The 12817-nt window shown below is 42.5% G+C and overlaps 1 protein-coding gene across 2 annotated transcripts in view; it reads left to right on the plus strand.

Annotated features, from left to right (window-relative positions):
• LOC127001126 (tripartite motif-containing protein 5-like) overlaps nt 1–12747 on the plus strand; it is a 185300-nt gene extending 172553 nt beyond the window's left edge. For both annotated transcript variants that reach the window (XM_050865314.1, XM_050865313.1), the window contains one exon: nt 12370–12747. In XM_050865314.1, the coding sequence (XP_050721271.1) occupies nt 12370–12618 (249 nt within the window). In that variant the 3' untranslated portion in view covers nt 12619–12747. The remainder of the gene's footprint in view (nt 1–12369) is intronic.
• The last annotated feature ends 70 nt before the right edge of the window (nt 12748–12817 follow it).

A 12817-nucleotide genomic window follows, 5' to 3' on the forward strand; every position in this document is an offset into this window, starting at 1 on the left:
AAAGAATAGTGGATAGTTGTTTGGAAGATTGTGTCGAGTGGATAGGTGGAGAAACTGTGTTTTTGAGGCGTTGAAGGACACCAGGTTCTTCTTGCCCCAATCGGAAATAATAGTAAGGTCTGAGGCTAAGCGTTCTGCAGCCTCCAGCCTTGAGTCGTTAAGTTCCTGAAGGGTGGGTCTTCTATTAAAAGAAGTTGAATAATGCAGAGTGGAATCATCGGCGTAGGAATGGATAGGACAGTTCGTTTTGGAAAGAAGATCATCAATGAACAACAGAAAAGAGGGAGATAGGACAGAACCTGTGGGACACCACTGTTAATAGATTTAGGGAAGAACAGTGACCGTCTACCACGGCAGAAATAGAACGGTCAGAAAGGAAACTGGAGATAAAGGTACAGAGAGAAGGATAGAAACCGTAGGAGGGTAGTTTAGAAAGCAAAGATTTGTGCCAGACCCTATCAAAAGCTTTTGATATGTCCAGCGCAATAGCAAAAGTTTCACCGAAACGGCTAAGAGAGGATGACCAAGAGTCAGTTAAGAAGGCTAGGAGATCACCAGTAGAACGCCCCTTGCGGAACCCATACTGGCGATCAGATAGAAGGTCAGAAGTGGAAAGGTGCTTTTGAATCTTACGGTTAAGGATTGATTCAAAAGCTTTAGATAGACAAGAAAGTAAAGCAATAGGACGGTAGTTTGAGGGATTGGAGCGGTCACCCTTCTTAGGTACAGGCTGTGTGAAGGCATACTTCCAGCAAGAAGGAAAGGTAGATGTTGACAGGCAGAGCCGAAAGAGTTTGACCAGGCAGGGTGACAGCACGGAGGCACAGTTTTTAAGGACAATAGGAGGCATTCCATCAGGTCCATAAGCCTTCTGAGGATTGAGGCCAGAGAGGGCATAGAAAACATCATTTTGAAGAATCTTTATAACAGGCATAAAGGAGTCAGAGGGGGGATGAGTAGGAGGAATATGCCCAGAATCGTCCAGAGTGGAGTTTTAGAAAAGTTTGAGAGAATAGTTCAGCGTTATAGATATATGAGACGGCAGTGTTGCCGTCAGGACTGAGGAGTGGAGGGAAAGATGAAGAAGTGAAGTTGGAGGATATGTTTTTGGCTAGATGCCAGAAGTCACGGGAAGAGTTAGAGAAAGCAAGGTTTTGACATTTTCTATTAATGAAAGAATTTTATGTTAGTCGGAGAATAGATTTGACACGATTTCGTGCAGAAATGTAAAGTTCATAATTAGAATTAGTTTGAAGGCTCTGGTATCTTTGGTGAGCTACCTCTATCGCATTGACAGCACGAGAACAAGCGTGAGTAAACCAAGTCTTTTGAGCGTGAGGAGGAGAGAAAGAACGAGGAATGTAGGCCTACATTCCAGAGACAAGAACCTCTGTGATGCGCTGAGCACACAGAGGGGTCTCTATCCTGGAAGCAATAATCATTCCACGGAATCGGAAAAGTACATCCTCAGGTCGTCCCACCGAGCTGAAGCAAAATGCCAGAAGCATCGCCTCTTCGGTGGGTCCAGAGGATGTACAGGAGCGATAGGACAGGATGCAGAAATAAGATTGTGATCGGAGGAGCCCAACGGAGAGAACAGTTTGACAGAATAAGCAGAAGGGTTTGAGGTAAGGAAGAGGTCTAGAATGTTGGGCCGATCTCCAAGACGGTCAGGAATACGTGTAGGGTGCTGGACCAACTGCTCTAGGTCGTTGAGGATAGCAAAGTTGTAGGCTTGTTCACCAGGATGGTCAGTGAAAGAGGATGAAAGCCAAAGCTGGATTGAAATCTCCTAGGATGGAGATTTCAGCGAAGGGAGAGTGTGCTCCACTTTAGAATTCAAATAGTCAAAGAATTTTACATAGTTGGTAGAGTTAGGTGAGAGATAAACAGCACAGATGTATTTAGTAATAGAATGACAGTGAAGTCTTAACCAGATGGTGGAAAATTCAGAAGAGTCAAGGTCGTGGGCACGAGAGCAAGTGATGTCGTTGCGCACGTAGGCGCAACATCCAGCTTTGGATTGAAATTTAGGATAGAGATAGTAGGAGGGAACAGAGTAGAGATTGCTGTCAGTAGCCTCAGAAACCTGTGTTTCGGTAAGGAAGAGAAGGTGAGGTTTAGAGGAGGAGAGATGATGTTCCACAGAATGAAAATTAGAGCGAAGACCGCGAATGTTGCAGAAATTGAGAAGAAAGAGGTTCGAGGAGTTATCAAGACACCTCTCGGGTCGGCAGCCAGAAGGGGAGTCCTCCCTGGGGGAATTTGTGGTCCCCCCCCCAGGCGGGGACTCCGAGGCATTGCTTAATTGAGCCATTTTGAATATTGAATTTTGGAAAGAGGTGTATATGTTGTGTGAATGTAGTGTGGTGTGGATAAAGAGAGGATCTGTCTTTAGAGCATGCTGAACTACTCTCAGTTGGTGAGACAATAGGAACGGTTAGATATATATATTATATATATATATATATATATATATATATATATATATATATATATATATATATATATATATATATATATATATACAAATTATGGTTTCAATTTATCGTAACAATTACAACATAAATGCTTTAGATGCTGATCGCAAGCAACATGTTTACAAATTGACACATTATTCTGCTCCTTTTGACTTTAGATCTATTATTTGTGTAACCTGGCCCCTGGATAGAATCTAGACATGCTGAACATATCGCTCGCTTTTCTGTTTGACGGGTTGCCCTTCAGGCACAGCATCAAGTTCAGGTTCAGAGTCATCTAGCAGCAGTTTGATCTTAGCTATTGTACTCTGCGGCAAACCAGGAGTTTCCTTCCGTCTCCGTATTTGTGGAATACATAGTGACATCACCAGCTCCCAGCCATAATTAAATGAATTTATACTCCTGGGATCCTTGTTGGTATTTTTACCAAATATTGTTTGAGAATTCACTCGAGCAGTATCTAAAATATATGAAAATGCATTGACAGTCCATTTTCTAGACTTGGTGTTAACTGTGTAAAAATTGATTCTCTGGTCAACAATATCAGTGCCTCCTTTAGTGAAGTCATACAGTTTATATATTGCTGGCTTCTTTTGATTGTCATCTTTAGTGACGCCTAACAAGGGGCAGCGTACTCAAAAGCAAAACGTTACGCAGGCCCTTGCTTTTGGTTTGTTTCACATAGAATTAAGGTACATTTTTCCTTGACACTTTTCCTTGTACACTTCATAAGATTTATCTTCTCTTGCATTGACTTCCTTTATCTGTGGTGGTATTCCTTTTCTAGACTGATCTAGTGTGCCCAAAGCAGTGATGTCTTTCGTCAACAGCCAATCGAATAGCTCTAAGCTAGTGTATAGTCTGTCCAGACTAATGGTCTTGCCACAAGTTGACACTGCTACTCAACTGGTTCACTAGTGCTTTGACTGTTGGCAGAGTACCGCGTATGTAATAGGGCTGGGCTCTTCTTTGGGTTTGCCAGAATAGACAATTGTTCTAAATGTAAACGGATACCTTACAGCGTTGATCGACTTATATAATAGGCCATATCGAACAGGCTTGCTCCTGTTGTATTGTTTGAAACCTATTTGAGTTCTGCATCCATATAAGGTTTCATCAATGGTCAAGTAGTCGTCTGGTTGTAGGACTGAACTACAGCGCACATTGAATGCCTCAAAGAGTTCCCTCACTGCTGCGAACCTGTCATGTAACCATCTTTGAGGGCGAGTGGCGAGATCGTCAAATGTTATGTTAGCATGAAGAAAAGCAAATCTATGCCATGACATGACAGCACCAAAATTGGGTGACCTATTTTTTCCTTGAAAAGAAGTTTTTTGGTCATGTGTGTTTTGTCCTAACAAACCTCTAACATATAACAGGCCCAGAAAAGCTCTCATCTCTACAGAATCTGTTGTTCTAATGTGTACTGTGTCTTTCTTTACTGTTTCTCTCTCTGATAATTGGTCAATTATCTTTTGAATTTTAACATTAGTGTTCCGCACTATTTCATCAATAATATGATCTGTAATAAACAATTCCCATGCTTTTATAGCTGTGTCAGCCTCAGTTGCCTCACCTAGTAAACTTCCTGCACGTATCAAGTTACTTTCAATCTCATTATTAGTCCATTGGTTTTGCCAGGTTACTTGTTTCCCAGGCTGTGACCCCCTAGGCTTTTGTAAGAAGACTGTATGCTCTTTGGTTTCGTGGGGAAGGTGAAAATCATCATAGTTATTTACATTGAGGCAGCTATCCAAAGAGTTTACTAACCTGTCTCTTACTAACTGTTTCCTATGTCTGTTAGAATCCATTCATCTACCTCTGCAGCATCATCCTGATATTCAAATTCGCTTCCTTCTGCCTCACTCTCTGATAATGGATCAGGAAACACATCAACATCTCGCAAGGAATCACCGATAACATCAGTAATAAAATTTTCCTGTGGCTCCGTAAACCCATACTCACTTTGTGCCATAGTACTGTTGTTATACTCCTTGTGAGTCAACCTACGTCACGAACAGACCTTGGTAGCAGGTAACGGAATAGGTGATGATGTCGTGAAGTCAGTGGGTGTGGGTGTGGTCAGTGTGTAAGCTTTTAGACCAAGCTAACGCCTGCCGACTCAGCGTCTCGCGGCGCATGTGAACACCTCAGTTACCCAGACTCACTCCAAGCACGTACGTTTTTTTCTTTATTAGCTATATATAGGAATTGTCTGGCCAAAGTACAAGAAATTAACATATGTACGAGACACAGTTATCACCTTATGGTAGTGTCAAAATAAGTATTGTATGTGCCATAATTCGTCATAGAAAACGAGCATAGCAACCCCTCGCCTCGCCGCCGGGCCACAGAGACGCGCATGGCAACACAAAAACACACACACACACACACACACACACACACACACACACACACACCGTAAACACACACACACACACATACGAATGCACGCACATCAATATGTATCAAGAGGGATGGCATGTTCCTCTCTTGTCTATTGTTGGTTACTTGCAATAATAAACTATCAATCAATCATCAATCACAAGCTCGTGTCGCCAACTACTCTCGTACACAGCGGGCTGTGATGATAGGCTAGCAACCTCTTTTTATTATGTTTATTACAGCCAGCTTGTTTGTTGGTCTGTTTAGTGTATCAGCTAAAGCTTTGTTAACATAAAAGATGCAGAACATGCAGTATAGCACTATACAATACAGGTATATAATACTTATAACAGTAATAATATCGTCATCCGGAGGCGTTTGAACGTTGGGTTTTTTTTCACAGCGTATCGCCGTGCTTCAAAATTATTCGCGTCGGTGTTTCTAAATATTCGTGTTTAGCAAGATAACGGAGGCTCCTATGGTTATTTTTGATATCCCATCTTAATCTACGGTATTTTCTACGTTTATCAGTAGGTCTGTTTTTCTTTTAAACTTGGTAATAAAAAAAAAATGATCGTTTTGACAAAAATCCTCAGGGGGGGGCAATTGTGGCCCGGGTCGGAACTTGTAGGGTTAAGTTGGATAAGTTCAGGTTCAACAAAGACATAGGCAAGAATTGGTTTACCAACAGTGGTGGATGAGTGGAACAGATGTAAAAGTCATGTGGTGAGCGCCAACACGATAGATACATTCAAGAAAAGGTTAGATAAGTTCTTGGATGGGAGAGGTATGGGGCGTTACTGCACTTGTTAATGACACTGGCCTATAGTTCAACGGGTCTTCCTTACTTCCTCCTTTATGTATTGGGACGATGTTAGCCCTCTTCCAGTCTCTCGGTACCTTCCCTTGTGCTAGTGAGACATTAATCAAGTTGCTCAACTTTTCAGCTATTTGCTGGTTACACTCTTTTAGCACTCAATTTGATATACCATCTGGTCCTGCTGATTTCCTTGCATCCAATTCTTCCAATAATTTTCTAACTTCATCTGCTGATGTTTGTATTCTCTCCAGACCCACTCTATTCCCCATCACTGCATCTACACCTTCAAACTCACTCTCCCTTGTGAACACTGTTTGGAAACAATTATTCATCACTTCTACTACAGTCGTCCCTCAAATAGTACGGTTTCCAATAGTACGGTTTCGGTTTCATACGGATTGTCGTGGAAGAATTTTTTTAGGATTTTTAAATTTCCCGCTCGTCGCACCAAGTAGCCATGGCGTGAGTGGCAACACTGTTCCACCAAAACACCTGCAGAAAGCACCCAAAGCATTCGAGAAAGGTGTTCATCTTGCAGAAGAATTCAGATTTCGGAGAAGTTACGTTTTGGGATGAGTTACGTTGCGGTAGGGAGAGCATACCACGTGAATGAGAGCAGTGTTCACTGTATCTATCATAGTGTAAAAGAAATTCTTGCCGCAGTAACTGCCAGTGCTCCAAGAGTGTTGCAAGAGTGGAGATAAAGGCCGTCTTTTTACTGAGCCTCGTCGTTGCTATGGTAACGGCATCTCACTCGCAGCAAAATGGTGTATGCTGATCTTCCTGCCAGTGCATTTGAGAGAGTGAGTCGGGACGTCTCAGGCGCCCAGACCACCCCTGGCGATGTTTAACATGCATTACTAGCTGTCCTGGCTGACGAACTCCTTACAACAGAAGATGAAAAGGAAGCTCCAGTGGTTATGGTGGCACAGAGAGGTGAAATGCAATGCAAACACTTATATGTGTTTATTTGGGCCGCCATGTTTGTTGATGATGTCATCACAGCACGAAGGCGCTCCACCTCTCAAAGGCGGGAGCCAGTGGATGTGCCAAGTTGCCAACTCATGCTGCCACATCATGCGTTTGAGAGCAATCGGGACGTTCCGAGAGTCCCGATTCCCTCTCAAACGCAGCCCAGGGAGTGTTTCTATGGGGAGCACTAATATTATACGGATTTTCGAATAGTACGGGGGTCCTGGGTCCTTAACCCCCGTACTATTTGAGGGATGACTGTATTTCACTTATACTATCAAAAGTTTCACCATTAACTTTTAACTTTCTGAATCTCATCTCTATTTTTTAACTTTCCATTTATGAACTTATCAAACAGTTTTGGCTGGTCTTTGCACTTATCTACAATATTTTTCTTAAAATTCCTTTTTTCTTCCCTTCTTACTTTAACATCAGCATTCCTCTTCCTTTTGTACTCATTCCATAGATCCATCCCTCTTATTTTTTCTCCATTTGTTCCATGCCTTCTCCTTTTCCTGCTTGGCATCTACACACTTTCTATTGTACCACTCTTCTCTTGATTTCTGGCCTTCTTTCATCCTTGGTACACACTTTTCCACTCCTTCGTTGTAAATCTGTAGAAAGATAGCCCATTTTTCCTCCACATTTTCAGCCTCAAAAAAAGTATCCCATTGTGCTTCTTCAAAATGTTTCCCAAGTTGTTCAAAATTTGCCTTATTAAAGTTAAACCATTCTTTCCTGTAGCCCTCACTCCTGATTATTTTACCTCCATCTTGTAATAATGTACTCGATAAGTACGTGATCGCTCTTTCCTTTAGGGCTCTTATAGTTCATCTCCTCTATGGTATCTGGCTCCATGGTGATTATCAAGTCCAATCTAGATGGCTCATCTTCTCCTCTGAATCGTGTATTTTCCTCTACCCACTGTGTGAGGACGTTATCTATAACCAATTCCAAAACCTTGTTCCCCCATGAAGCTTCACTTCCTTCCGTTGACCAGTTTTCCCATGACACTTCCTTACAATTAAAATCCCCTATTATCAGAATCTTATCCTTCTCCTCCAGCAATCTCCTTAGGCAATCCAATGTGTCTTCCAGCTTCTTCTTGTACAATTCTTCTGTCCATGAATTGTTTTTTGGAGGGACATACACCACTACAATATTTCTGCATCCTCCCCTTTGCAGTCTTATTCCCACACTCAAGACCTCCGCTTCCCCTTCGCCATAGGTGATAACTAACCTCCACTGTCCATTCTTTTTTCAACAATAGCATCACTCCTCCTCCTTGTTTATTTTCTCTATTTCTCATCCATACATTATATTTACCATCCCCTGAGTTAAATGCATCTATACTACCAGTCAATTTGGTTTCCGTAATCCCCATAACATCTGTTTTTTCCTTACTCAGGTAATCTCCTATTTCTAACATTGACGATATTAACCCGTTCACATTAGTGTATGCCACCTTCAAACTTTCTCCTCTTCCCTTCTGTACCACTTCCTTAGGTTCATGTCTATCACTCTCCAGAAAAACTTCTTTTTTTCCTCTTCTGATCTTCCTTCATTCTTTTCATTGGCTTTATTCTTCAATTCTCTTATCATGTTCCTTTCCTCCACACTTCTGTCCTTTCTTACCCAGACTTTTTTGTAGGTCTCTGTTCTTGCTAACTTCCATGACTTTCCCGCCACTTCTTCTGCAGCCACTTGAGACCTAAATCTAATTTTTACTGGTCTTTGGGCTCCTTCTTCAACTTTCCAAGCCTGAATACTTGTTCGATCTCCCCTACCAGCTCGTGACCTTCTTCCTGAATTGCTTCAATTACTTGCTCCACTGCTTTCCTTTCTTTTCCCTTGTATGTCCGATCGGCATGTGCTCTTCATTAATGCCCACCACTACTACATATTTCTTTTTTTCAGCGGAGTCCCTCACTATTTCTGGTTTTTCTTTTATCACCTTTTCAGTTATAGGTTCATCCTTAGCCTTGACTTGTACCTCCACAATTTTCTTAAAGCTAACATTTTCTTTTTCTTGTTCCTCCTTCCAGACTTTGTGTTTCCTTTAATTCCTTGACTTTAACCTCTGTATCCTCTGTCTTCTCATTTAACGTTACCTGCTTGTGCAGGTCATTGTATGCATTTTTCCATACATTTTTCTCCGTCTTTAGGACATCAACCTCTCTCTTCAACGTCCCCATTCTGTCCTTCATTTCCTTCATCTCCCTTTCCAAGTCAGTAAGTCTCCTTCTCAACATAACGTCTCTGTGCCTCTCCACGTCTTCCGAGAAACCTTCAAAATCATTGTCCCTTGGTCCGGCTCCCCTGCTTACTGGTGCAAACAAACCTGGCGGAGGCGACGAAGCCATCGCCCCCACCTTCTCCTCGCTCATTTTTCAGCGTTATTCACTGTTCTCAGCCTTTAATACTTCGGGACAGCACAATTACCACCTAGCACGGCTCATACCTTAATTACCACGTCTAGGGTTTAGTTCCCGCGCAGCCTGATGATAGTATTGAAGACGCATCAGGAGTTCAACTGTGTCCGTCCGCGTGTGTGTGTGTGTTAGAGAGAGAGAGAGAGAGGGTATTAAATGCACACCATAAGTCAGACAATGGAACAATAATGTGACCAGATACTGAGAATCTTATTTTACTTGTCAGACTAATCAGTAATGTGTATTGCATTAGTAGAGTTAGAGACGTTAAAGGTAGCTAGCAGAGGACTATGGAAAATATTTAGTCCTAAGGTGTGTGTGTGTGTGTGTGTGTGTGAGAGAGAGAGAGAGAGAGAGAGAGAGAGAGAGAGAGAGAGAGAGAGAGAGACTGTCTAGACAGACAGAGAGCATAATAAAAGTGTTTCTTCAGCCTTTTTTTTTCACTAACACCTTAACATTCTTTTTTTATTGCAGAGATGAAAAGAAGCACTGAATGAACTGTGGGGCAAATATTGGTTGCAATATGTTCCTGTATGGCACCTCCAACTTGGGACAACTGTCACAGTCCAGTATAACGGGGCCGTCACCCCCATCAGCCCGTCACTCAAATCAATTGCTCACTGGACTCTTGTAGACGTGGGAGTGGTAATGTGTATAGCTCATCACTGGGGAAGGGTGTTATCTCTATTCAATTTACTTATGTGTATTTTTACGCATTTTGGGAAACCGTGGTCTGTGACGGTGTTTGGTGCTAAATCGCTGGAGCAGTGAGGAAGGTAATAAAAATAATAATTGAATGCGACTGTTGACAAGCAGAGGAAAATTTGCTCTGCATTGTTACAGCGAATATATCTTTATTTATGATTAAAACAAGATTTAACCTGGCTGGGGAAACAAGGCCCACATCATGGCATTGTCACTTTGCTTGTGAAACCTAAACACTAATGGATTAGGAATTCTTTTTTTTTTTTTTTCCTGTATTTAGTTATCAGTAAGTATCAATGAGCACCATGCACCACCACCACCAGCACCAATATCACCACTGCCACCACATCACCAACACCACCACTGTCACCACACCACCACTGGAGGCGGTGGCTGAATCGACAGAGTAACACCACCGCGTTCAGGAGGACGCGAGTTCAATCCCCGCCCGGTGCCACCAAGCTGAGATTTTTCAGCCGCCGCCGAGTGGCTTAAAACTACCCACATGCTGTCCAGAAGACCACCTATCAACCCGGACTCTAGATTCTAGGAATAAAGATGAGCTCCGGGAGGGCAGCATGAGCCAATGCAAGATGGCGCCACTATAAACACTCGCCTGCGCCAGAACGGGCTGGGCCGACCATCAGGACCCACCGGGAAGAAGCCTTGGGCCGATCATCAGGCCCCACCGGGAAAAAGCCTACCGGCGCTATAGGCCGTGACGTAAAAAAAAAAAAAAAAAAAAAAATCGCTACCACCACCACCTTCATCACCACCACCATCATTATTACAACCATCACCACCACTATCGCCACCTGCACAGCAGTAAGCAGAGCATTTCGGCATATTATTTTGTGAATAAAATGACGTCCAGCCTCTAAAAAACTGTAAAAAAACTTCCAAATCAGGTTAGTAAGGAGTACGTGGTTTGTGGTGCAAGTTGTGAGATTCAAGATGGCAACGCGCTTTGGCGGCGTTACCTCGGGATAAGGATAGGGCATCAAAATACATAGAGGCCAGTGAACGAAACATTTTGAAAGGTGCGACATTACTCCCTCACACGATTGTACAGTTGTTGTTTTTACCTCACCAGAACACGATTCTAGGACCAAAGTACGTATGGAAATAGTTCGTATGCATAAAGGTCATACGCAATTGTTCGTAAGCAAATGTTCGTAAGGGATAAAGTTCGTTTGAAAATAGTACATACGCAAAAGTTCGTACGCTAAAGTTCGTATGCAGATGTTCGTATGGTATAAAGTATGTATGTAAAATATTCGTAACGACAAAAGTTCGTCGGAACAGAAGTTTGTATAGAAAAGGTTCGTATGGAAATATTTCGTATTAAATTGTTTGTAAGCAAAAAGTTCGTACGCGAATGTTCGTCAGGGAAAAAGTTCGTCTGACAAAAAATACGTTAGTAAAAGTTCGTACGCTGAAGTTCGTATACAGATGTTCGTATGGTATAAAGTACGTATGCAAAATATTCGTAATGACAAAAGTTCATCGGGACAAAAGTTCGCATAGAAAAAAAATCATATGCAATTATTCGTACGCAAGTGTTCGTCAGGGATAAAATTCTTCAGGGTAAAGTAGTACGTACGGAAAAGTTCGTAAGCATGTTTGTACGGTAATAAGTCGCTATTGCTACACAAAGTTTTTCTATACGAACCTTTGTCCGAAACCCATGAAAAATGGGGGGTGTTGCTGAGAGCCGACCCTGCCAACAACCACCATCACCACTGCCACCGCCCGCTTCGCCTCCGCCACCGACAACCAACATCATAACCTTGCACTCTGCCGCCGCCGCCTTCCCGTTAACGCAAAATAATATACACTGAGCACACAGACATGATGAGCCATTGCCTCCAGGAATTATTTCAAGAATAAAGATCTTGTCGCTCAGTACGTACCTTAAAAAGTTTCTTACTGGACGACTGTTTTTCACCACTGGGAGACCTTTTGGCCGCTCAGTTATGTTAAAAATGCACACGCGCACACACACACACCTCTCTCTCTCTCTCTCTCTCTCTTGCTATATACGAACTATTTCCATACGTACTTTAGTCCTAGAATCAAACGAACTTTATCCTATGAATTATTGCCATACGAAGTTTTTTCTATACCATAAGAACTTTATCTCTGACGAATATTTGCGTACAAACAGTTGCGTACAAACATTTGCATATGAACTTTTTCCGTACGAACTTTTACGTGTACAAACATATTTCTAACGAACATTTAACTTTACGATTTTTTTTCATTATGATTTTTTTCCATTACGAACTTTTGACATGACGAAATTCATACCCTACGTACTTTATCCTGATGTACTTTAGGCAAACGAACTTTTTCATACGAATTATTGCCATACGAAGTTTTTCTATATGAACCTTTGTCCAGAACCCCCAGAACACAGCACCGTAAAGTTACTTTAACTTGTCACTGTATTATTGCTGTGGTAGTTCCTTTAAAGAGTCATCAGTGCTCTTTACAAGCTCTTTTTTCTGCTGGCCAGAGCAGCAGCCTTATAGGTTTTCTGCTTTTCCCTTCCCTCCATTGGGGTTCTTTGCAGGCCGAGGATCTCCGCAGCCTGTCACAGCCCCCCTTGAGCCTGATACAGGCTGGCCGGGTGTTTGCAGTCCACCAGGTGAAAGGTCAGCGCCGACTTGCAAGAATAAGCCTTGAAGCCGGCCGGCTGTGCCTCCACACCCTGAAGGAGCAGCACCACTCACTAGATGCAGCAACCCTGCAGGTGAGTTGGGGACTTGGCCCTCCCTGTGGTGGGGAATGCCAAGCAGGGCACTGCCGCCAGGCACTATAATCAGTTTCATTCCATCTTTCTACTTACAAACTTAGATATGGCACCTGTGCATTGTTAGTTCATAATTCCGTTAAGACCAATTTCAGTGATATTTGGGTGTTTGTGTATACTAAGAACCCTCAAGCCATCTTATTGAAACTGCAAACATGCCGGTTTAATTCAATAATGTACAGTACAAGCACACGAAAGACAACTTGTA

This window comes from Eriocheir sinensis, chromosome 20, assembly GCF_024679095.1.
Source record: "Eriocheir sinensis breed Jianghai 21 chromosome 20, ASM2467909v1, whole genome shotgun sequence".
In the NCBI taxonomy this organism is placed as follows: domain Eukaryota; kingdom Metazoa; phylum Arthropoda; class Malacostraca; order Decapoda; family Varunidae; genus Eriocheir; species Eriocheir sinensis.